Raw genomic sequence first — 24,537 nt, 5'->3', positions numbered from 1 at the left:
TATAATTAGATCTGAGGAGCTGTGCTCCTGTTAAGAGTTTGCTCATGAGCAAGGCAGAGGTGAGCTCTTGTTGTTCGCATCTTTGCCTGCTTTTCACAGCTGGGGAGCCAGCATTAACAAGACTGTTCTGGAGATAAATAGTGCCCCGGTGACACTAGATGGAACAAGAATAGCAGTGGTAGCATTGCAGGTAACCCTTCTCAGCCTTAGGCTTTGCTGATCAAACAACAGAGCCTTGGAGAGCTGGTGGCCAGGAGAGTGTATGGCTCTTCATCCCTGTAGGATGATTTCCCCTCATCATCATCTTTGGCACATTTTATTTTGGACCTTGTTAGATATGTGATTCAAAGCATTTTGCATTAGAGCCTAGGCATACAAGCATGTGCAATTAATAATAGATTTATAAATGCCACTGGCTGGTATCTTCACTGTTGCGGCACACAAAAGGATGTTCTGAACTCTGGACTCCTTAAGGCATAAAATCAATGAGTAAAATTGTTTTAAAAATACATGCCTGTAGAGCTTTATGTCCTTGTGCTTCTCTCTGGAGTAAAATGCATTAGTTCCCTGGGGAACTGTGGGGAAATTACACTAATTTTCTCAATAAAAGAAAACTTAAAAGCCCTCAGCAAGCACTCATGAAATGGCACTTTGCATTTGATGCTTGATCATGATAAAAATATTTATTCAGTGGAAGAATAACAGTAAAAGAACATTTTAAGGGCTTTTATGTAGATTTTTTCCACCTAAACTTATGTCAGGCGTAGGACTGTCAATCATCCGAAATGCACATTCCAAAAATCTTTCCAAAAAGTACAATGAAACTATTCTTTGAGAAACAAGAAACTTCTGAGTTGGATTTTTTTTTTTAATGGTAGCTGTTTCTATTGTGATATTTGAAAGTTCAGATGTGACATTAATGGTTTGTGTAGATGAACTGGCCAGTGACTCACAAATGGCTGCTGAATTCACTGCTCCAGGAAACAGCAGGCAAAGGAAAGCTGCAGTTTGTCAAGAGTTCAGCTGTTTGATCTGCTGCCTGGTAAAATCGCCAGGCGCCATGCCCTGCTCTAACCTGTTTCTTATTGTTTGTAGTTGAAGCTGGTTTTGAGTCACTCAGCGATTATATATTGTGCTTTCTCTTTGCTACAAATTTAATTAAAATAATACTGGTACAAGATAATAGTTACATATTTGTTTCTCTTGGGAAAATGTTTGCCTTAGCTGAAATAGGGGTAATGTGGAGGCCACAGTGTGATAAATTTCAGCACTGCTTTGCCGCCTAATACCACACTTCTGAGCTTATCTTTTCTCAAATATTTCTTTTTCTCTAAGCCACAGGCCTCAAATTCAGAGATGAGCTGAAATAACTGCTGGCTGAAAAAAGTTAAGATCATACAGATATCCTCTAGAACTGGATTTTAGAGAGAACATTCAGAAAGACAGACCAGGTTCTATGGCATTGGGCATGGATACAGTTTCCTGTAAATGTTTTGAAAAATAAGCATTGTAGACTGATGCATTTGGGCTAAATTCATTGCTACCCTAAATGTTGTGAATTAAGTAATGTTTGCTATCATGAAATTCTGACCTTCCTATATCAATATTATCAGAAAGCTTGTGGAGAGCGACATAGCCTTCAGAATTCATAGAGATTTCAGCAAGTTTTGAGGAGGTCCCAAGACACTACAAAATACATTCAGGGGATTATCACAAGAGAATGCAGAGGCCATTCCTTAACAGTATATCCCTGTTCAACGTATCACTTGAAGGTATGCTTGGTCCAGAGGTGTACAGATTACATTGTCATACATCCTGATCTCTCCCGATTTCTTTTGTCTTGTGTGTGATGAAATTGGTAGGTTCTGTTGTTACATCTGACTGAAAGAAGTACAATAGCAGAAGAGGGTGCAAGCCAGGAGAGAACTTCCTATGCTCAGGCATCGTGAAGGGCACACCTGCACCACAATGAAATTGAGAGCAGTGTAACTTCTCTAGTGCAATCTTCCTGAACTAATGAGTCTGCTGGTGAAGCTGGTGTTATTACCTCAGGTTTGGCGCCATAGCAAAGCAGCTATGTTGCTGTCAAGACCTTGATGCTGTGCATACTATCTGAACGTCCTAGTGCTGGCCAGCAGTAGTTATGGGTTCTCCTAACGATGCACCTATTGCCACAGAGAGATGCCTGTAGGATTTTTGTGGATATCATAGATCAGACTGTATAGTGATGTGTAGATCCTGATTTACGTCACAGCCCAGAGAGTTCATCAAACTTAAGTTGAATCCTCTATCAAGCCACAGGGCAGGTATTCCCAAGGGGCTGAGGTGACATGAACCAACCACAGTTATCACCCAGTGTGGCTGCGTATTGGGAGCAGATGCACAGTCCACCAGTTTCATTTCAGTTGTCTCTAGCCCTGTGCAAGCCATCAGGGCTTGCCATGCTGTGGGCTGGGATTTCAGTGCTGCATCGCTTAGAGGCACAGCACAGGAGATCACCATTCATTTTACTCCCCAGTGGTTTGGCACAAACAAATAATAGCTGGAACTAAAACGGTTAGCATAGGTTTATTAACTTTGAGGGAAACAAATCATAAAAGGGTAAATTGAAATTAACTGGGTTGAACACAGCGTAAATCAATAGGATTACCCAAGGGTCACATAAAGGGAGTGCTTTCTTCTATTCTGTGACCTTCTGTGAGGACAAGCTTGAGGAAACACACAAGATTAAAAGATTCTGAGCTTTAGCTAAATAGCAATAACCAGATGTTTTTAGCAGGTGCTGTAAGCCCTGAACAGTGGGATTTTGCTACATGATGTCTTACTTGTCTAAATCCAAAGGACTCAGACTAAGGCCAGAAAGAGGCAGGTGGCTATGGGCTGTGCTTCCAAAAGCCCAGTGGCATCTCATTTGCTCTGGCTGGAATGCAGAAGGAAAATTTCTTCTGAACAGACAACTGATCTAAGAATAACTCCCTCAAACAGACTTTCAGGCTTCTTTTGTACATAGATATTAACTAGAAGTAATTCTATGACTACTGAGACAAGTTTTGTTACTAGGAATATGCAGAAAGTTCTTGACAATTTCAGTTCACCATCCAGGGCAGCTTATACTATGGTTGCATAGTATGTTATAACAACGTCTATGGCTGCAAGCTTGCATGAGCTATTGCTGCAGTATCTACTATATTACTAGAAACTGATTGAAGTAATTTTGAGTATGAAATGTAAAATTATAATGTGCAGTGAATCATACTCATTTTCATAAATATATCTGGTACTTATATATATGTATACCAAAATTGTAGTTGTCTCCATTGCTGGAATATGATTCAATTGATATGATACATTTTAATGTCAGCCAAACAGCTGTTTGTTTCCTAAAGCTAATGATGAGTCAAGATCAACACCAAGATCCAGTTTGATAAGTGGGCAAATGCTGGGTTAGAATAAGGTGACTAATTGTACAGCAGAGATCACTGGTAGCTTCTGGGAAAATAGAGTCACTAATAACCTAGACAAAGAAGTAAGTCACACGTTAGTGAAACCTCCCGACTGTGCTTTGGACGTACTCTGGATGAGTTATGAAAAAAAGGATAGAAAGCAACTGGGAAACAAATCGTCTGTTTCTTGGAGATCTTAAAAGCTTGATGAAATGCAAGAAAAATTTGATTCAACATGGAAAAATGCCAGCTAATCTATCTCAAGAAAAATAATTCAAGTTGTACGTACTTACTGTGATGGACAAATCTGGAAAGCAGTAATGTGAAGGACTGAGAAATTATTGGAGTGCTTGTGCTGATGCAACGTGAATAAAGAGGTAATTGTTCTTCTCCATACAAGTCTGACAGAAGAATACATGCATTTCTAGGTAGCTCATTACAATAAACAAATTGAAGGTCATTCAGGACAGAAGAGAGAAGATTGATCAATATTTATAGGCTGGTGAAAGGAAGGTTAAGTGGCTGAGAATCAAACTTGCCAACAATTTACAAATGGGATAAGCAGCAAGAAGAAAGAGGAATTATTTAGGATGTTCTGAGGCAGAAGGAAGGGAGAAATTAAAATTTAGGCTGAATACTAAGATAAAAACTCTGCTACCAAGATGAACTATACAGTGTAAAATTCTCCCAGGGAGCTATTTAAACCTCATTGCTTGAAGATTTGGACAAAGTCTTGACTAAACATATTTCAGCAAATAATTTATTTCCATTAGCATCAGGCCGTGACCTTCTCACAAACTCCCATTAACTTGGGTGCATTTTGTATGTGCCTTACAAAGTGGCAGCAAGGACCAACCGGGCTGGCTGCTAACACTTGGCTGGGGTACAGCAAACTCCAAACAAATGCAGTTCAGACCCATGACAGGACCTGGGACCAGTCCAACCTCTGTGTAGTTCTACATTGAGTGAGTACTTCCAAAAGACTTTCAAACTTGTAAGTCAGGTTATATTAGAATATAAACTACAGTAATTAACTTCTTTATCTATAACCAACTCTGAAGTGAACACAAATCTAAAAAAAGTCTGTCTTCACTGTTTGTGAGTTTGCAGGTTGTGTCTTTCCTTCCAGATTTACGTTTTGACAGCTCAATGACTTTCAGTTCTGGTCCTTAGGAATTTTTTTCATTGGAGCACTAAGTGTCTCTGCCTTTGCAGGCAAAGCTCCTTACTGCAATTTTCTCATTCTTCTTTTTCCCGATTGCGCCAGTGAGACATCTTCACCAAGCAGGCTCTGTTGCTTCATGGGAAGGAGCAGTCTTACCATGGGCTAGATGGATCCATAGAACTCGACACACTTTTAAGGAATATTTGCAGACAGAGAATGCCCAAATCAAACTCTTACTGTCCATTGCAACCTCTCACAGTACTCATATCCCACCTGTAATTCTGACAGGTTCAGACAAAATTAAAAGCCTCTTGACTGTTTGGTAGCATACCTGAAAGTAATGTGACCTCAAATCACAGATGATCCAGATAATGCCAAAAGCTACTGCTGCACCTGGCAATGACAACTCTGTTGGAAGTCACAGGTATGTTACACAAAAATGAACCAAAGACAGATTCCCTACAGAAGGTTTTCCAACCCAGTAAGATACTGGTGTTGGGGAAGTTTTTGCTGATGCTACCACAGTGTGCTCATATGATGCCAAGACTAAGTTATACCCTTACATTCACATTATTATTAAATTCAGTAAATAAAAGTCTATGGAACTATATCCCAAAAGATTTGGGGTGACCAGTATGAAGTAGCACAAAATTACACTACCTTTCTAGCACAAAATTACACTGCCTTTCTGCTGGTTTTGTGTTCTAGGACAGATGAAGAGACCGTTTTCAAATGTGTTTTGCCCTGTAGAAATGTCCTCTGGAGTAGTTTGCTGCTGGGGTTTTTTAATGCCAATATGGGAATACAGTCTGTCTGGGAGCGAATAATGACTCTAAGATGATTAACATATTATTAAACTACATGATAATCGCTATCCTGTCAAGTCTTAGTGCATGCATTTCATCAGCCCCCACATGATGTGGCTTCTGCTCTGAACTCCCAGTAGCTTTCCTTGATCCAAGGAGAATATTTTTCATGGTCAGCTGCTGAATGTGACCACTTTGGAACTGAAAACAGCATAAAGAAAACAAAGGTGGATAAACACTACTAACATACCCAAAAAACCAATACTTTTTTGTACCATTTGAAGTGAGCCAAAGCTGACTTTTCAGACGGTAACATACTGCTGGGACCAGTAACAGTGTCAAGAAATATAAATAATTCTGCTTTTCAGACTGGCAGATGAGTCACGTACAAGGAGGCCACCTGCATGATGAAATGGACCTGTACCATATGCTACAGCTGCTTTTGCAGTGGTCAAAACGCAAAGCCTGAGTTTGTGCCAGTGCCTTGAGAGCATGCCCCTCTGGAGTTTAGTTGGCTGAACTAAGGAGTTTAGGGGGCTAAGATCAGCTCCTTCGCTGACAAGAACTACTGTGAAGAAAAGGAGAAGTGAGGGCCTGCCCTTCATTTCCCTCAGAAGCTGCTTTTAAACTGAGGGTTTACTATTGCTTTCCCTGTGTTACTTCACAGCCGTGTTGCAGCTATCTGCACCAAGCTCTGACCTCCAAACTTGGACCTAGACCCAAAGCCACTGGCTGGTCTTCCCAGCTTGGAGCTGCCTCGTCACCGGGAACTCACTGGGCAATCACTGGGCTGTGTCTGTCCCTGATCACTGTCCCCAGCCCTGATGCCGACACTGACTTGCTGATCTACATCCTGGCTCCTTGGTGGGGTCACTGCTCCCACTGGCCTCCTTGTGCTCACCACCCAGCTCACCTTCCCTTCCATGTGCTGGTGGCCCTTGCTGCTCTCTGATAGTTTTGTCACTTTACTGATTTCATGTACCTGAGTAACTGAGTTAACTCTCTTCAGTTTGGGGGTTCAAAATAAAGTATGTGGACTGCCATAGTAATTGCTTTCTAAGGTCCAGCACGTTGCATAGTCAACAACTGAAGTACAATTTTTAAGTACTTCTGTATTTTACCCAAACAGATGAATGAGACTGAAGGCAGCTAGAGATACCCTGTTCAGTGGTATGTTCAAACGACACTTCACCTGCTGAGAGACTTTAATGTCTACCATCCTGCAGCTGTGTCTTTTCAGCTGTGAGCCACCATACAAGATAAGAGAACAGTGGCTTTCTCCACTGAAAAAAACTCATTTATTTTGTTTTTTGGGTTTTGCAAGGGAGCCAGCATTTAATCACTAAGATGTGTCATGCTGCTAAGCTGCATGACAGCTTGATGCACCAAAGGATGCTCCCCACTGAAAATGTAAACTATTTATGCTGTATATTTTCCTACCTAAGTAATCTACAGATTTTTGCTACTAATGGCTTTCCTTCTTTCCAGTTAAACTACAAAAAAGCGTCTGCACTTCCATTCTGGTATCAGTGAAGCTAAACAGCTCTTGTACTCTTATCTTACTTAACAATATATTTTTCTTGTCTATGATTGTTATTTTAAAGCATGAAGGCAATAATATATTTTCCCTGTGAAAAAAAGATTTGAGTATCACACTAGCCAAGCTGCCGGTTTCTCCTGCTCTTTCTGGCTTCCAACATAGCTCTTAAAGAGACCAAATGATTGTTTCATCTCCCAGCTGTGCAAGACGCAATTTCTGAAGTAGAATACAGAGGATTATGGCCCATTTTTGGTACCAACAGAAACCTACTACTGCTCAGAGTCTGCAATTACATCCTAGACTTCTCATTATAGCCCTAGTTACGTTTTGATACCTCTGTTTGGCCCTATGGCAGATACTATGTATATTAATCTACTCTTCCCCTATAATTTCCCTGTCCTACATCCTCCCTTGTTGTTGGATTTTGGGGGGGGGTTGACAGCACTTTGCAACAAATGACTTGTCAAAGACTCTAGATGGTTTCTATTGTTTCTCTGCTGCCCACGCCTTACAAGATAACACTGCTAGCTCTGGTTGGGGAAGACTTCCTTTTATCTTGGCACTCAGTGCCAAATAACCCTTGCACTCTGAGGAAAACCCCTTCTGACATTTTAGATTTTCCAAAATTTGTCTGGATTGCAGGACCCACAATGCTTTTGGATGCTGTACGTTATTTGAATTCACTGATTTTGAAGAAAAACTGTTCCTTGTATTTTTCAGATATACTTTGTGATCAATCTTAAAACAAGGCAGTCTTTTCCAGTTTTAGAGAAGCAAAGCGCTAAATTTGCATTATAAGATTAAAAACCAAGTTAGAGAAGTGAAAGATAAAAAATGATGGAACACTGCATTTAAGGACCTGACAATAATCTATTTCCCTAGCTGTCACTTAAATTTCTCAGAGGCACATTCTGGCAGTGGGAGCCGACAAGACAGTTCAGCCACCTCTGCTTGAAGTGTTCCTTTTCAGGACCAATCTTCTCCTGGACTATTAACCTTCTGTTTAAACTTTTGATTGTACATATGCTATCTAGCATTAACCAAGCCTTATAGAATTTTTGAAAGTGCTACATCATTTCCTTCCAGCTTCTGAAGGAAACATTGTGTTGGAGCTTTCATTAACCTCTCACTGTCAGTGAAGCTGCAGGTGAGGACAGACTAGAACTTGACCAAACTGAATTGTGTTTATAAGGATTTTGTTGACCATTTTTAACCGGCAGTATGTTGACATTTTGTACAGATGGAAAAATCTGGATTTCTTTCTCCCACTTGCTGTTCTCCTACACATGTACACACAGTCCCTCATGTATATATTTGCCAGTTTTAGAAGGATCAGATCATCTCAATTACAAGAGGGGAGTTTTAAACACCAGTGTTTTAAATTTGTGTGTTTATTCCTCTCTCACAATCAACTCAGCACAGAGCTACCTCTCTAATTAGTTGTGACAGCAAACAATTTCATTTGCATATGTAAGAACTTCATTTGTGGTACTAATTATCATCCTTTCTTAGGGCAGAATTTGCAAAGGTATTTACATGCCTAACCTATGCCTGTTTTTTGAAACCTTCTTATGCACTTATCCTGTGACTTTAGCTGCCAATACCTTTAAAAACAGAATTTGCTATCATTGTCATAGAATATGCTACAAAAGAGCGTGAATGAAATGCACACTTTTCATTTCAGTTTGTTTCTGTATTTGGTTTGGGACACAATATTAGAGGCTGTACTATTTTTTTTTAAGATAATTTAATTTTTAAGAGAATTTTTAAAGAGCTACTGGCTCTTGACGTACTTTTGACATGGGTCCCTTCTACTCTATGTCCATGATTGTTACCTGCTCACATACACATCTTTCTTTCCACAGAAGTACTGGTTTTTTCACATTTCAAGCTACCTCCTCTTTTCTCATTTCTGCTTTAGATTTTCATTTGTTTCAGAGCTTCTGTTCCCTGTGATTATGTATTTGAGTTCAACTGCCTCAGTAAGACAAGAACCTAGAGAAAATCAACAGATGTGTATTACTTACATTTCAACAGCCCCAGCCAAACAGTGTCTGGACTCTGACACTTGGTTGCACTGATGTGTTGTGATTAATGCTTTCCTAATTGTAGACAGCAGTGCAAGCACAGAAAGTTTAATGACTGATTTCTGACTTTCACGCTTGACCCGAAATCTGCTGAAGTCAATAGAAGCCCTCAAAAGCCTCCATCCAAAATCCATCAGAGGCACCACATTTCTCACTGAAAACAGTGGCATTTGTTTCTGGCTCAGCCTTTGTAACTTGTTCACTGAGCCAAAAGGCAGACTGGAACACTAGGCAACAGATTTTACTTACAGATTTTATAAGTTTTATGATACAAATTAGAAACTTCCAATAATACATTATAAACCTCTAAGGATATCATAACATGCAGAGCAGATTTTTTTTCCCTTTTTTTTTTTGCCTTTTTTTTTTTTTTATGGCTTGTTAATTTACTTGCAAATCAGTCCAGCTTTCTGGATTTAACTCTGTCAGGAATTCACCAAATGTTTAAACAAACAAATACCAGATACATACATCAGTTTGGCATTTCACTATTCCATTTGGCCTCTTCTTTTGGTTGCTGATTATGTAATGAAAACAAACCTGATCTGTCAGGAGAGTAATGAATGTCTACACATGAGGGTCCCTACTTATAGTTATTAGTTATTGGAATTATACCATCCAGATAATACTGGAATTAACTTCTCTATTTGCAAAAGTTTTTGTTAATCAGTGTATTTCCAGGCAATTCTTATTGAGATAAAAATTAATTGGAAATCATATCACACCAACTCAGCTTGTCAACTTTAATGGGAGTTGCACCTGCTTAGGACAAAACTAATTTTTTTATATGTTTTATTTGGTTTAAATAAAGGTATGTTCATGCATTAAATGGGAACAAACATGAGACAATTAATCTTTATTGTGAAGTTGCCAACTATTTTAACTTCTGTGAGTTAATTAAAAGAGTTTCAACTTTTTAATTTTAGTCTAGTTTAAACAGTGACAAATTTTAGAGAAATTAAGAGGATGCTAATTAGTTTGTGACAATGGTTACATGCCTGGTTCATTGCAAGCAATTAAAAAAACAACTTCTGATATTTTTAAGGGCTCTTTAGCCAGTATTTATTACATATGCTGCACAATGGAATGTTAGAGCAACCACCCATGAGATACAAAAATAATTAGCTTGTTTTACCAGGAATAGAAGAACTCCAACCAGTCTATAGATATTCAAAACACTTTAGAGATTTCTTTGAACATGTTTGGAAAGTTCACATATGTGACATGAAAATTTAGAAAGATGACAATTGCTGGAAAAAGAATTTTACAATGAAAACATGAATACTGCTCTGCTATGGATAAGAGACAATAATTGAGAGGAGTTGGATGCTTAAAGTTAAACATCATCTGGTAGTGCTTGCAGACTTGAGATCAAATATTCTTACTGTATTTTGCTATACACTGGAAGTAGAATTTTAGGTTGTAAGCAGTGATCTGCTCTGCTGACTGGGAAGTTGTGGTGCTGACTCTAAGTTGGCATGACTTACTCTAAAACTCAGAAACCAGGATGACCGTCCCTTGCTATAAAGCAGTAGATACTTTCAGTCTGTGGAGTGTTAGAAACTGGAATATTCATAAAAAACCTACAAAACCCTGCCTTGTCAGCATGCCTTCTGCTGGGTCCCTCATGTATCTCAGGAATTTGTTCTGTACGCAGGATTTCTAGATCTGTTGCAAGCTGTACAGGTGGGTGTACACATATTGTCTGTGTCATGTTTACCACTAAGTTGCCTGACTGGTGTTCCTGTTAAATAAGCAAACTTTCATTCACAACAGCCTGTTTTTTTCACATTTAGGAAAGAAAAAGTCAATGCCAGTGTTTCCTCCAGTAACGTTTTTGGTCTCACCTGAAGCCTTCACACATTTGTCACTAATCTGCAAGCAAAAAATGCTGCACTAAGCGCACAAGCAGTAATCCTTATAGCCATACAAAGGCTCAGCAGTGCCACTGCCTGCAGTTTGACAGAAATCACCAGAAGTCAGAGGGGGTTCTCAGCTGACATTTCTTAACCATTATTGCTGTTGTATTCCAACAGGGTCTAATTGCTGATTCAGAGCCTGGGCAGTTTCCACAGTTTGTCTTTGCGTATTTATTACATGCAACCGACTGTTCTTTGTCTACACATTTCCAGAAATCTGAGAAGTACAAAGGTCCATAACACCAGAAGCAGGTGCTCAGCGTATCTCCAGGTGAGTCTACATGTCACTGAAACCGTAACTCTCTCACAGTTTCTTAGTTGGACTTAATGATGAACTTGTTAAAAAGGGAACTGCTTGAACGGACACAGCCTGGGTTGTTCCATCACTCAAGAGCTTGTTGTTTCCATACCTCCTTCATCATATTTGCTGATTATGCCTGCAGACATGTTTTCCTCAAAGTAAAGCTACTAACTGGCTAGCAATTATTTTGTGCTGAACTTCCCTCACATTACTCTTGAGCTAAAATAATATCTTGAATATCATGTCATCTTTGAACAATCCCTTTGCTGCTTAGTAAATTAACAGGAAGCTTGGGCAGCAGGGCTGCTTTTGACAGAATTTGTCAAAAATCTGACAACACAGCTAGAAGTACAGCTCCTCATATTAATTCTCATTAGTACTATTAGTTTTATCTTTCTTTGCCCAAAGAATGCATTTAGTTGAACATTTCACTCCTGTTTGCAATAGGCTAAAATTTATCTCAAATCTGCCCAAACTTTGCAGAAAACAGTGATTTGACAGACATGATCTTGGAGGATCTAATCTTTTTGTCAGCGAAAAAATGTGGGGTTTGTGACAAAATCCTTTCCTCCATAGGATTTTCTTGTAAGCTTTATCACTGATACTGGATACTTGGGAACATTTGAAAAGCAGCTTGACCTTGTTGCATTCAAACTGTGCTTACTGGAGTTTGATGAAAATCTGCTTAGTATTTCACATATCCGCTTTGAAATTCCATCATGCCTATCAGTTTTTTGGGTTGTTCAGCTGCCCTATCACTGTGAGTTTGACCCTGGGTTCAAAGCCAGCTTGGTGTAAATTCATAAGCTTTGAATTGTGGGAGTTACAGCTGCATGATGGATTTGGGGAGCTGCCTTTTACCATGTATTGACCTAAACTGTCAGAAAACTTACATCAAACTCATTCAGACGTGTCTGGTTTCAGAGTATCTGCAATGCTCCTCTTGGAGTAGTGCGATGTGTTGACATGTATCACTTTCTCCTGCAGAACCAGGACAATTCCTGCCCACCCTCTTTGTTTATTTAGCATATGGGATGAAGCACTATTCATCCAGGAAGTTCCTAATTCAATGGATCAGAGGATTAATGACATCGTAGCATGCGGAGCATGCCCTCTCCTCAGGCCTGGGGTCTCTTAAGCTGTATATATACCTCAGGGTTTATTTTATACTGTTGTATTTAGCACTATCCCTGCCTGAACTGTGGTGGCTGCTATATCCTTTTATCAAAAATATTTCCTATTCGGTAACTGAAGGAAAAGCAAGCAAAAATTGAAAAGAAAGAAAAAAAATCTGCCACTGAAAACACGCAGAGTCATTTTTAAAAGCACAGTGGCTATCCAGGCAGTATCCCATGAAAGAAAAGGATGGGAAAGGCTTTTGTGTGCCCTGAGTGACGTGGAACAATGCCCAGTATGCCATAGTCTTGCTTTGCTTCTGAGTTCATCACTACATCCTAAAAAATAGGACAGAAAACTACAAGTTCATGCTCACATACCCTGCTCTGGCAAAGTTTTTTCTGAAGGTGGAATTATTTGGAGTACTTCGTTTGACTAAGATAACTTCAGAATCTGTTGGGCCCAATTAAAGAAAGGATCACTTTAAATAGGAAGTTAACCCTCACATTCAGGGGCAACTGATCTACATTCTGTGTGTTGATGTAATATGAACCACTGAATTTCCTAAAATGCAATTCATTTCCACTCATAGAAGAAAATGTGTGTAAGAAGTGTTCATAATTATAGGTGGTTCAGCTTTTGCCATGATTCTTTGCTGGTATATTAAGTCCAGAAGCTACAGCACATTTAAAGTATTTATTCATAATGTCTTACTTCTTGTACATTGTGTGTGTGTGTATCTGCATATTAGACTGGAGAAATGCTTACACAGGCAGAGATTGTGCTTCAAACAATTTTTTTATTGCTAGCTCCTTCTACTTGCTAAGCAACACAAATTAACTCTTCCCCAAAATACCATTTCCTCAAATAAAACTGTCGTTATTTACAATTGTGCAACACAGTTCAGGACAGGGCACTTGCAGTGTGATTCATCCAGGAAAGGCCCCCTTTCTGCACTGGGGCTTTGCGGGTGCATTAACCTTTCCATGGCAATCTGTCTCTGATCAGTCCTAATGTCCAGAAATTTTTGTCTTGCATTCTTTTTTTTTTTTTTTTTTTCCACCATGGTAACCAGAAATCTAAGCACATACCTGATCTTATACAGATCAGGGAGACTTTAAATCAAAATCCTGACAGCTGTTTGGTGCATCGCAAGTGTTATGCCTCCTTTATCTTCTGTTATATTAAAACAGGGGAACATGAAATGAAAATAAAAGATAAATTTGCCCTTCTAGTGTCTTCCCCAAGTCTGCTAGACTAGCGATATCCCTGCCGGCTTTGAAGTGAGCTTCTGAGACCTGTGTCTTTGATACGATCCGTGCCCTCTCAGTCATGCTGCTTCCTAGAGGAGTTGTGTCACTGCTCTGCTGACAGCAGATTGCTATTTTTTCTTCAACGTTGTACTGAGGGTGGATGTGACATTATGCCGTTTGCAGTGGGGCTGTGGGCTGTTTTTTTCCTTCCCTCTCCCTTTCAAAATGAATTATTAGATGTGATGCCAGGGACAAATTATTCTTAGGGACTGAAGAACTGTGATCTTTCTAATCGACTTGGATTAACTCCAGCTGGGTTGAAGCACCTTTCTCCATTAGCTAGAAGAGGTGATTATCGTGAAGAGCCTCCCGAGTTAAGCGTCTTTTTAGCATTTGAAGTTAGCGCTGGCAAACCGAGCTGCTGAACCCTGCACGAGGGCCGTGGTCACCGTGTGGCCTGTGCCCGAGGTCACCGCCTGTTTGCCCCCTCCCAGCACAGCTCTTCTGGCAAAGCCGCTGCATCTCTTGCCCCCACGCTTCTTTCTTTCCCGTGTATGAGCGAGTTCCTGAGGGGCAGCCCGCCCGGGGGCAGTTCAAGGGGCAGCGCCATGGACGTGGTGGCTGTTGGCGGGTGCCTGTGTCCCCTCCGGGGCGAGCTCCGGCCCTGCACGGCCCCGGGCGCTGGCGCTCCGCCGTTCTGAGTGCGGCACCCGAGCACCGGCCGAGCACTCCCTGAGCGCCGGGTCCCCTCAGGCCGGAGGAGCCTCTTCCCTCGGGACCGGCCAGGCCTCGGCCAGCGCTCGGGGAAGCGCCCAGGCTGCGCACCCTCGGGCCGCGGCGAGGCGCAGCCCCGTCCCTTCGAGCGGCGGCCCCAGCAGGGCGCGGCGCGGCACCGCGGGGGCGCAGCGCCCCCTGCCGGCACAGCCCTGGCGCCGCCGCCGCTCCCTGCCGCTGCCGAGAATTCCAGTCTCCGTATCCGTCACCTTCCAGGGTTTTACCGTTTCTTGTTCTCGCCGCGCTTTGTAAACGCGGGCAGCGGCCACCCTGGCCCGGGCCCCGCAAGCTGAGCGCGGGCCCGGCCGGCAGCCGCTGCTGCCGCTCCCACCCCCCGCCGTCCCGGCGCTACCCACCCCCCCGCCCCTGCGGTCCCCCCGCTACCCCCCCTCCGCGGTCCTCCCGCTGCCCAGGGGGCGCTGCGGCCGCCCGCGCGCACCCCGCGCTTGGTCCCGCCCCTCGGCCTGGCGCGTGCGCGTTGCCGGGGCGCCGACGCGGGGTGTCGGGTCGCGGGTTCCTGTTCCGGGCCCGGCGGCGGGATGGACCGGGAGTTGCTGCGGCAGGCGCTGAGCTACCACGGCCCCGCGCTGCTCTCCCTGCTCCGCGCCGAGCAGCACGACAACCCCGACTTCCGCGGGCTGCTGCCGCCGCCGGGGACTGCCCTGGAGCCGCCCCGCGGGGCCCCGCCGGGCGCCTGGTGAGGGGCGGCGGGTGGGGGCCGCGGGCGGGGCCGCCGGGGCTCTCACCGGATCTCACCGGCTCCTTCTTCTTCCAGGAAAGAGGATGCGAGCCTGGACCTCGAGATAAAGCGCTTCATCGCCAAAAAAGCCGACCTGCTGTTCGCCCACTCGTGGAAGCCCAACGGGCCGCTGGCCGACGTGATTGAGGAGAATGAAGGTCAGGCCGGGGGCTGGCGCTTGGCATTAGCCCCCCGTAAAACCAGGGTGGGGATGTCGCCTGCTGCTTTTTATAGGCTGTGCACAAATCGCCTGTTAGTCCGGTTACACCAGGTTTTCAATGTTTCGCTATCGCCGGGTGTTTTGCGGTGTGCCTTGGCTGCTGTGTGACTGTGTGTGCCTTGCATTGCAGAGTGTTACGCTGTCATGCCTCCCCTGGAGCGATTCATGGAGGTGCCCAGGGAAGAACGAAGAGAATTATTTTTTCAAGACATCGAACGTGGCGATATCGTGATCGGGAGGATTACATCTATTCGTGAATTTGGCTTCTTCATGGTGTTGATTTGTCTGGGCAGTGGTCTCATACGGGAAATTTCAGATTTAGAAATCACTGTAAGATACGGCTTTGATCATTATTTTGTTCTTGTTAAGTAGAAGCTTTTTAATGTATTAGCTATTTCTTGTATCTCTTAATGGAGTGGTATATATGAAGGTGAAACTGAACTGTGGGATGGTGGGTGGCATCTGAACCTGTGGACAGCTCCTGATGCTCTGCTGAGACAGCACGTGCTTCCTTTTATGACCCATACTCAATAGTTATTGCTTTGGAGTTGAAAAGTTTATCATTTATGGGTGCATAAATTTTTATTTGAACCAAACCATGCTTTTAACTATCGCGGTTCTGCTGTGCATGGAGGCTAATCTTCTGGTTTAATCTTGGGGAGAAAAAAACAAACAACTTCTGGCTTTGGTCACAGTATTCCTGCTTTTTTCTGTTGCAGGCTCTTTGTCCTTTGAGAGATGTGCCTTCTCAAAGCAACCATGGAGATCCTTTATCTTACTATCAAACTGGAGACCTTATTCGAGGCAAGTAACTGCAATAGCTGTCAAAAATCTGTTTGGGGTTTGAGACACTTCTGTAATTTTATCTTAACTTTGTTTTTGTAGCTGCAGTCAAGGATGTTGATCGTTACCACGAGAAGCTCACAGTGTCACTTTACAGCTCAGCCCTTCCACCCAATCTTTCCAGTACAAAACTAGGTGTAATTACTTCAGATGACTTCCCATTACATTATAGGTAATACTGTGCTGTTCAGCCGTACTTGCTACGTGTATTCAGTGTGTCTGAAGGGCGGCTTTGACAAAATTTGACATTTTTTTCTTCAAATTTGTCGACGGTGTTTCTGATTTAATTGGATGATTACATACATCTTGTTCATCTCTTTAACATGCTTGTTTGTGGATATGTAATGTGTGATTGGTCTTTTAGCATCTTTCCTTAAATGTAAGAAAAGCAAAAATCAGTGTGAGGTGTCTGTCACTGTGGGACCTTGTTAATGAAAATAAAAAAATTAAACAACAAAAAAAGCCCTGCTCCCCCCCCCCCCCCCCCCCCCCCCAAAAAAAAAAAAAAAACCAACCCAAAAAACACACAACCAAGAAACAAAAACCTTGGGAGACTGGAATACGAAATTCTTACATTTTTAAAATTGTTCTTAGAAGACAGAAGGACACAGCTATCTGTAATTTTTATAATGTTTTTGTATGTCCTGGAGATAAATAGATGGGTGTCAAAATATATTTCAGAAGCTCACTTAAGTTAAAGGATATAAGGGTTGCTAACTAGTGGGAAAATATATGTCTGTAAAAGAGAACAGCTTCTGAGCAGTGATAAATATTGGTATAGGCATTTTTATTTTAAACATAAGCATCATAAAATAGAGTATAGCATCTGCGAGGTTGTGTTTATGTACACTGGCACTTTTATTTTTTGTAAGGCGAAGCATGGAAGTTGCTAATACAGCAGAGACATTTGAAGAGGTTTTGCATCGTTCCCCAGGATTTGCTAATCCATCATTAGTTGAATATTTAGCAGAAAAGCTAGGACTAAGTGAAACAAATCCACCGTCGTTGATGAGAAGTCTTCAAATGTAAGTGATTTTTACATTATTCCTATCCTATAGCTTTGTGGAGATTACTCTAATCCTTTGAAATAGACTTGTGAGCGGAAGTCCTAGACCACTTCAACCTTTTTCGTTTTGATTTGCTTGACTGCAGCTTACATGTCCTTAAATATTTAAAAGCAAACTCCTCTAGAGTAAGAAATCTACATGTGAAATTCTGTAGCTCTGAATAAGAAAGGCATCTTATCACACAAAATGTTTGATACCAAATAGTTCAGGAATTTATTACTTAGATCTTGTTGACAGCTTTGGATTGAAACGCAGGATGATTAAGTTTTAGTGGTTTTTGTCAGGTGTTTATTTTAGTAATAGATCTGACCACTTTAGTAAAATAGGCTCAAACATACACACCAGTTGATGTTGTGAGCCCCCTATGTATTAGGCCCCAAAGCAGGTGTGAATGTGGCGTATTCCTGTTAAATGGACTGCAGCTGTACTGGGTCAGTTCAGCACTTCTAGAATGGGTTGGGAAAAACTGGTTTCAGAAATAGGAAAGAATATTTCTGACTGAGTGAGGGAGAGCAGTAAGGCATTGTATAAATAATATTTCAGCTTGTTTCAGCTGCATTATTCTGAGTTTAGTTGTAGTCTCAGAAGACCAACTTGATGTTTCTATTTGTTTTTTCCTTAAAGGAAAAATTTCAGTGAAGAAGATTTTGCCCCTGCATTGAGGAAAAAGCAGTCTGAATCCTGGGCCTTGAAATGGTATGGCAGTGCTTGCGTCTTGTCAGAGGTCTTTGTCTGGTCAGGTTAGGTTACAGTTTTTATTTCTTAAACAAAAATAAATGTTGAATCAGTTTTTCCACAGCATGTGTAGTGGTATAACAAGGAAGATCTTCCTGGAAGTAACCCTAACTGCCAAGTGGGTGTGTGATAGTCTCAAGATTCAGTTCCAAAATATGTGTTAAGTTTGAGGGAGAACTTCTCAGAGTATTTATAACTAGCTGGTCCATTGAGATGAGAGTAAGATTTGTTACAATACCAAGTACCCAGTTTTCCATGTTATAATTGGGTGTTGAATGACATACTACTACTTGTCCTGCCACTTAAGCTTCAAACTGTAGGTTTAACAAGTGCGCTTGCTGTCTTTGAAAAGGTAAATGTGTTTCCCTGCCTGCGTTTGGAACAGCAGCTCTGGATAGGTGCTATTGCTTTTACACTCTGCACTGTCCTTGGGCGTGCTACAGGGTGGGGCAGGCAGAAGTAAGAGACACTTTTTCTCCTAAAAGGGTACATTTTTTGTGGAAAAACTTCTCTTGAATATACTAGTTCAAAAACCAAAATCTGTGTGAAGCATCAGAATTTCTGATTTCTGTATTGACAAAGAAGTGTTTTTCTTAAAACAACAGTGTTTTGCAACTTTGATTAATTGCAGAAAACGTTGCTTGTAAGTTAAATCAAATACAATTTTTAAATATATTAAATATAAAATATGTTTTATGTTTTTTAAAAAGTCTATAAATAAAACTTCTGAAATTCAACTTATCAGTTCTCTTCCAATAAGTTAACCTCCTGGTAAATGCGGATGAAAAGTTTGGGTAATAGGAGATATAAAAGTAAAAATATTTGAGTTTGAACTGATTTCAATTTGAACCATCTACCCGTCTCACCTCATGCCATTGGTCTAATGGTGATTATGGATGGATGTAATTAAGCCTTTTCCAGTTTAACGGTGGTAGGTTGCACACACAGGCTTTTGTGCAGAAAAGCATGCATTTCTAAATGTTCATTCCATAAAAGAAAACCTGTGTAATGTAGTAGTACCATCTGCAGAAACGCTCTGTGGTGCCTTAAGATTTTGGATTAAAGACAATTATGTCAATACCACATTCATCTGATATGCTAGTGTTAAGTACGTGATAACAAAGTCAAGTTTTATTACCTGTCACTCATTTGGAACCATAATTTGTGAGTATTTAACAGTATAAAACCAATATAGGCTAACTGTAAGATTTTCTAAATATTTTTCTCTAGTGTGAAGGCTGGGGTTGAGTATTTTAAGGTTGGGCGTCACGTGGAAGCTATGAATGAGTACAACAAGGCTTTGGAAATCGATCCACAAAATGTTGAAGCTTTGGTAGCACGTGGAGCTCTGTAAGTCTGCTGGTTTCTTTGGGTTTTTCTACTTTGTGAAAGAGAAACATCACTAAAGTCCATGCAACTTTTCTGTTGTTCTAGCTATGCAACAAAAGGAAGTCTGAACAAAGCCATAAGTGATTTTGAAATCGCTTTAGAAAACTGTCCTACCCATAGAAACGCAAGAAAATACCTCTGTCAGACACTTGTGGAAAGAGGCGGGCAGTAAGTGTTGGGGTTGGGGTTTTGTTTGGTTGTTAACAATTTTTCTCATAGTATGTTTTTTTTATTACCATACTAGTTAGGATACAGAATAGCCTTTTTGCTTCCTTGCTTTGTGTTTTAAGAAAATGTCTCTGGAAATGTACCTGCTTGTGCAGTTGATTTATGCTTTCTCCTCTGTCGGAGTTAAAATCCTGGCAAGATATTTGAGGTTTCATCATGGGTACCCTACCAGTGAAAGGGTATCAGGCTTGCATAATGTCTTGTGAAATGTTTGAATATATTCCAATAGGTTGTGTTTGGGTTTTTTTTAAAGGAGGGGCTTGTACCAAAATTACGTTCTGTTACTCTACTGAAATACTGATTAACTACTGTAACGCAGAATTTTGCTTTTGAATATTCAGGCAATAATTTAATTTCTAACTGTGTTAAGAGGAGAGAGACACTGATTTTGAAACTGGAATTGAAATTTTAAAGAACAGTATTACTGATGGTGATTAGGAGTTAATAATGCATCAGAAATACCGTTTTACTACTTCTCTGAGGTGGGCTAGTATGATAGAGAGGGTCTTGGAGGGATTCCTCAGTGCTGTGATAAGAGTGGTAGTGTCATAGTGGGAATAAGAAAGGTGGTCCTAAAAATATCAAAAACCTGTCACAAATGTGCAACTTAACTGTACATGAACTATCACTTGAATTTTAGGTTGGAAGAGGAAGACAAGCTACTAAATGCTGAGAGTTACTATAAAAAAGCCTTAAGTTTGGATGAGACTTTTCAGGAGGCAGAAGAGGCCTTAACGAAACTCCGTAAGCATATGCAGGTGATTCTTTACTTTCTCTTCAGATAGTGTTCTCAATGGCAATAAATGAACATCAAAAATCGTGTTAAAGATTTTGAACAGGGAGAATTTAAGCTGATGGTTTGTCTTATTCTCTGCTTCCCTTCTCTACAGTAGATATTTTATAGTGAGCATTATGGCTGTACCTACCAGAAGAAAGGTACCTCTTGATGACTCCACTGTTTTGAACAGCATAGTAAAGAAATGCCAAATAGTGGAGACAGGGAAAGAGCGAAGCCTCTCAGCTAAAACAAGGATAAGAATATTGCATCGCACAAACATGACTGATAATGTTAAATTAAAACATTCTGTGAATGCAAACATGTGAAGTGTGAAACACTTGTGCGGTATTTATTTTCCTTCCTTACCATCTTGCTGGTCAGATCCTTGTCGTTTGGAGTAATGATGAAAAGATAGAGCAAGACCAGCCAAAGCTAACTCACAGAAAGATCACATGAGAGGGGTAATTAAGAGGTAATTTAAAGGAAAACAGCAGGAGGTGGAGGGTGGGTGGGCAGGCAATTTGAATACCTTGGCTTTCTCTGCTGTTTTTTTTCCTCTCTTCTCTTGCATGCAGCTTGTTTCCCAGGTGAGCCCTGGTGGGTCTCTGCGCTGATCTGAGTTGTCTTTTTTTCTTTTATTTACCTCCTCTACTTGTACTGTCTTCCAGAGAGGATCAAAGAGTAAAATAGAGCACTGAGGAACAGGCTTGTTTTGTTCTATGCTTCTGCATGTAAGGAAGTAATGTAGACTCGTGTAGATGGCCTTAATCAACACTTCTTCAGTTGGTGGAGCCATAATGCTGACAGGTTGTGTTGAAAGAAGGGGAAGAGGAGATATGACAATCTCCTTAATAAACTGAACTACATCGTAGGCAAACTGTTGCATGGTATTTGAGCACTACTCATATTTGGCTGCTTTAGAAAGACGTGTTGGCTTGTTAACATGATAAAGAATGTTCTCAGCAAGTAGCAGATAAATTTTTCTCTTCTTTAGCATTTTCATAGCATAATGGGTCATTGATAGAGCAGATAAAAACCCACAGTGTTAGCTATGGTTTGGTTTGCATAGCCTTAACTGCAATGAAGGGTTTCTTTTATTGTAACCGTTAAGACAATTCCTAAGTTTTGAAAACGATAATCAGACTTTCTGCGTGCTCTTGGTATCAGCAGAGCTGTTGTTCAGGGCTGTAGATGGCAGAAGTCTGTTCTCTTAAGTAGTTTCAAGATTAATCATCTGATGAGATGCTTTTCTGCATTTACCTGTATTTTAATCCATATGCCTCATACTATCACTGTTGTGCTAGAATGGCTGAAAAAGCACTGAAGGATGTTTTCCTGTAATACTGATTATGTGTTTTTCTCCAATGCATTTTCTTCTGAATTGGACCGTTGTTGCTGTATCTGACATCTGGTGCTGCTCATCACCCACAAACCCTTGGAACATGATTTCTTACGTAAACTATGCATCAAACTGGTCTGTGAAATTGTTACAAAACGGTTTGTATTCAAACATGGCCAACTTGAATACATTTCAAAATGGGTTCTGCCATGTTTTACTTGTAAACTCCAATAATGATACTTTCTTTCAAACCTATTGGGTTTTTTTTTTCCCTCTCCTCTTCATATTGGTAATTCTGCGGTTTTTCTTGAATATTCTATCTATGCCTTCTGGCCTTCATGCTTCACGGCGTGCTGGATCACGGGTTCCACTGCAATGGCTGGTCAAATGTATTTTTTTTAATGAAACAAAAACTGCAATATGGTCCTTAATGTAAACCTGATTATAACAATGGCCAATACCAAACTCCTGAACAATATTAATTCTTGATCTGGGAATCCTGGTAAAACATCCCTGGTGTAATTATATATTTGAATGGGGTTGGGGGACATGGGGGAAAAATACCCATGTTAACACTTTTAATGTAATTTTTTTTATGATGCTTGGGTTCAAAAAAGAAATCTTTGGAAATGAGGGAGAAACAAGCTGCCAAAGAAGAGAGACAGAAAGAAAAGAAAGTAGAAACAAGTGCAGAAAAATTGCGTAAGCTCTTAAAAGAAGAAAAAAGGTAACTTGTTATATTCAGTATCCTGATTATGTGGCAATAAGTGCAGATAAGGCTGTGAGCAATCCATTCGCAGACAGTGTGTCCAACAGCAAGCCAGGTAGAACATCTACCTAGGTAAGCTGCTTTTCCTCTGGAATTTTTTTGTGGGTTGTGTCCTTTAATGGAGATAGATGTGGAACAGAAGTCATTTAAAAAATACTTTGCAATGTGAAGTATTTGTGAAGTGTAATGCCATACTAAAGTGGGAAGGATGCCTTTTACAATGAACAATTTGGTGGATTTAATCTTATTTTTTTTAATAAAGAAATGACATTTGAAATTGTCTGGCCAGCTCAAGCTCAGTTTCCATTCATGCCTTACAGTCAAATCTCAGCTAAATCTGGGGAGTGCAGTTTTGCTTGCTATGTATAATTTTTGCCTGATACTGAAGATTATCTCACATTTTCTAGGTTGAAGAAGAAAAGGAAAGTATCAACTTCCTCCTCCTCCTCCTCCTCCTCCTCCTCCTCCTCTTCCTCCTCAAGTGATTCTTCATCAGATGTATCAGTTTCTTCCTCCTCCTCTTCCTCTGATCACAAGAAACATAGGAAAAAGCGTCGGAATAGATCAGAGTCTGCCCGCAGCTCCAAAAAAAGCTCACCTAGAGCTTCTTCCCATTATAAAGATCAGATTAGGAAAGAGGAGTGGTATTCGCCTCCGGCTGATACCTCTGCTTCTTTTCTTAACCAAAGTTTTGAAGTGGAAAAACTGCTGGAAAGGCAGGACAGCTTAGTGTGTCCAAAAACAGAGGTAAAAGAGAAAGACAGACACTGTTCTTTTTCAAGGACTTCAGGTGATGATGAAGACACTTTTGGAGGTAGGTCTGAAGATTCAAGAGATTCTTACAGTAGTAGCTCCAGAACTCTGCCAGGTAGTAGCAAAACTGAAACATATGGTAAAACGGATAGATTGTTCTCAAGTCGGAGGGGTCCTTCAGGTTCATATCATAAGTCAGATGACAAACCCAGGATGCATTATTTTAGGAAATTCGAAAGGGATGTAGAGGGGAGAAAAGAGCAGTTTAAAAAACACGGCTCAGGTCAAGACAGGTATTACATGTCTCCATCAGGGTCTGACTATTCTGGCAAGTCAGTGGGAAAGCACAGATCATATTCTGGCACCTCCTTACGTGAGGGTGACAAAAGTTACCGTAGTGATAGGCATGCGTTAAGTCAGCATAAAAATGAAAGTGAGTCTAAGAGTAGGAAAAGAAGGTATGAGGAGACTGATACAACAAAGGAACCAGATGAGGAAATGGCTTTAAATGTTTCAAACCCAGGGCAAAATGATACAGAACAAACAGAAAGCGGTGTTAAAAGAAACCTGCCCCAGAACTTAGTTAACATATTCAATCAGATAGCTGAGTTTGAGAGGGAAAAAGGAAATAAGCAGAAGAAACAATGAAGTACCTGGGAAAACACTGTTCTGATGAGTGTAGTTAAATGAACTTTGATCTGAGTATCTCTTGAGGAAATACATATGAAGAGTGATAGAAATGCAGAATTTGTTCTGTCTTGCAGAATGTCAGAGAACTCTAAAAGACTGTATGGTGGAAAGAGATGAAAGGGTATCTTACATAAAATATCAGTTATTATTTAAAATCTTAAGTTTCCTGTGCTTTTAATTTGGGGTGTTCCGGTACAATATTCTGTTTGATGGTTTGAAATCCTTTGATACCCTGGACTTGTAGTTAGCTGTAACTCGCATCAAATCTGCACTTTAACAACAGATAGGTTTTGTTTGGTTTTTCTTGTCCCCTGGAGTACTATTTTGTATCAAACTTAACTTCCAGCTATAGCAAGGGGATAACTGAATTAGTCATGTGCCATCAATGTGTATAGTTCATTTGATCATTAAATTTTCTTAATTTTTCTTAATTTTCTGTCTTGATTTTTGTTAATGCTGCTGTTTTGTACTGGTGCACTTGTTATATATGCTGCTTAAGTGAGTGGAACCCTCCGGTATCTGTGAAGGCAAGTATATTACATACTTGAAATGCGTCAAATATCTTCTCTAATGTAAGGAAAAA

General features: G+C 40.8%; 1 protein-coding gene across 1 annotated transcript; it reads left to right on the top strand.

Annotated features, from left to right (window-relative positions):
* Positions 1 to 14,889: 14,889 nt before the first annotated feature.
* On the top strand, positions 14,890 to 24,385 carry TTC14 (tetratricopeptide repeat domain 14). The gene is made up of 12 exons (XM_055817217.1): positions 14,890 to 15,101; positions 15,180 to 15,301; positions 15,494 to 15,693; positions 16,083 to 16,167; positions 16,249 to 16,378; positions 17,079 to 17,231; positions 17,898 to 17,969; positions 19,239 to 19,358; positions 19,443 to 19,565; positions 20,266 to 20,383; positions 22,360 to 22,469; positions 22,919 to 24,385. Exons 1-12 carry the CDS (start codon positions 14,944 to 14,946, stop codon positions 23,910 to 23,912), a joined length of 2,385 nt encoding a protein of 794 aa, XP_055673192.1. The 5' UTR covers positions 14,890 to 14,943; the 3' UTR covers positions 23,913 to 24,385.
* Positions 24,386 to 24,537: the final 152 nt, after the last annotated feature.

This window comes from Falco peregrinus, chromosome 12 (genome assembly GCF_023634155.1).
Source record: "Falco peregrinus isolate bFalPer1 chromosome 12, bFalPer1.pri, whole genome shotgun sequence".
NCBI classification, from domain to species: domain Eukaryota; kingdom Metazoa; phylum Chordata; class Aves; order Falconiformes; family Falconidae; genus Falco; species Falco peregrinus.
The sequence above is the reverse complement of the archived record's forward strand: the minus strand, read 5'-3'. Positions and strand labels throughout refer to the sequence as shown.

Excerpts from the sequence above, each read along its gene's own strand:
- TTC14 (XM_055817217.1), top strand. The coding sequence starts at position 14,944 with ATGGACCGGGAGTTGCTGCGGCAGGCGCTGAGCTACCACGGCCCCGCG. Across the intron at positions 15,694-16,082 it reads TTTCAGATTTAGAAATCACT|GCTCTTTGTCCTTTGAGAGA; the intron begins GTAAGATACGGC and ends TTTCTGTTGCAG. Across the intron at positions 19,359-19,442 it reads TTGGTAGCACGTGGAGCTCT|CTATGCAACAAAAGGAAGTC; the intron begins GTAAGTCTGCTG and ends CTGTTGTTCTAG.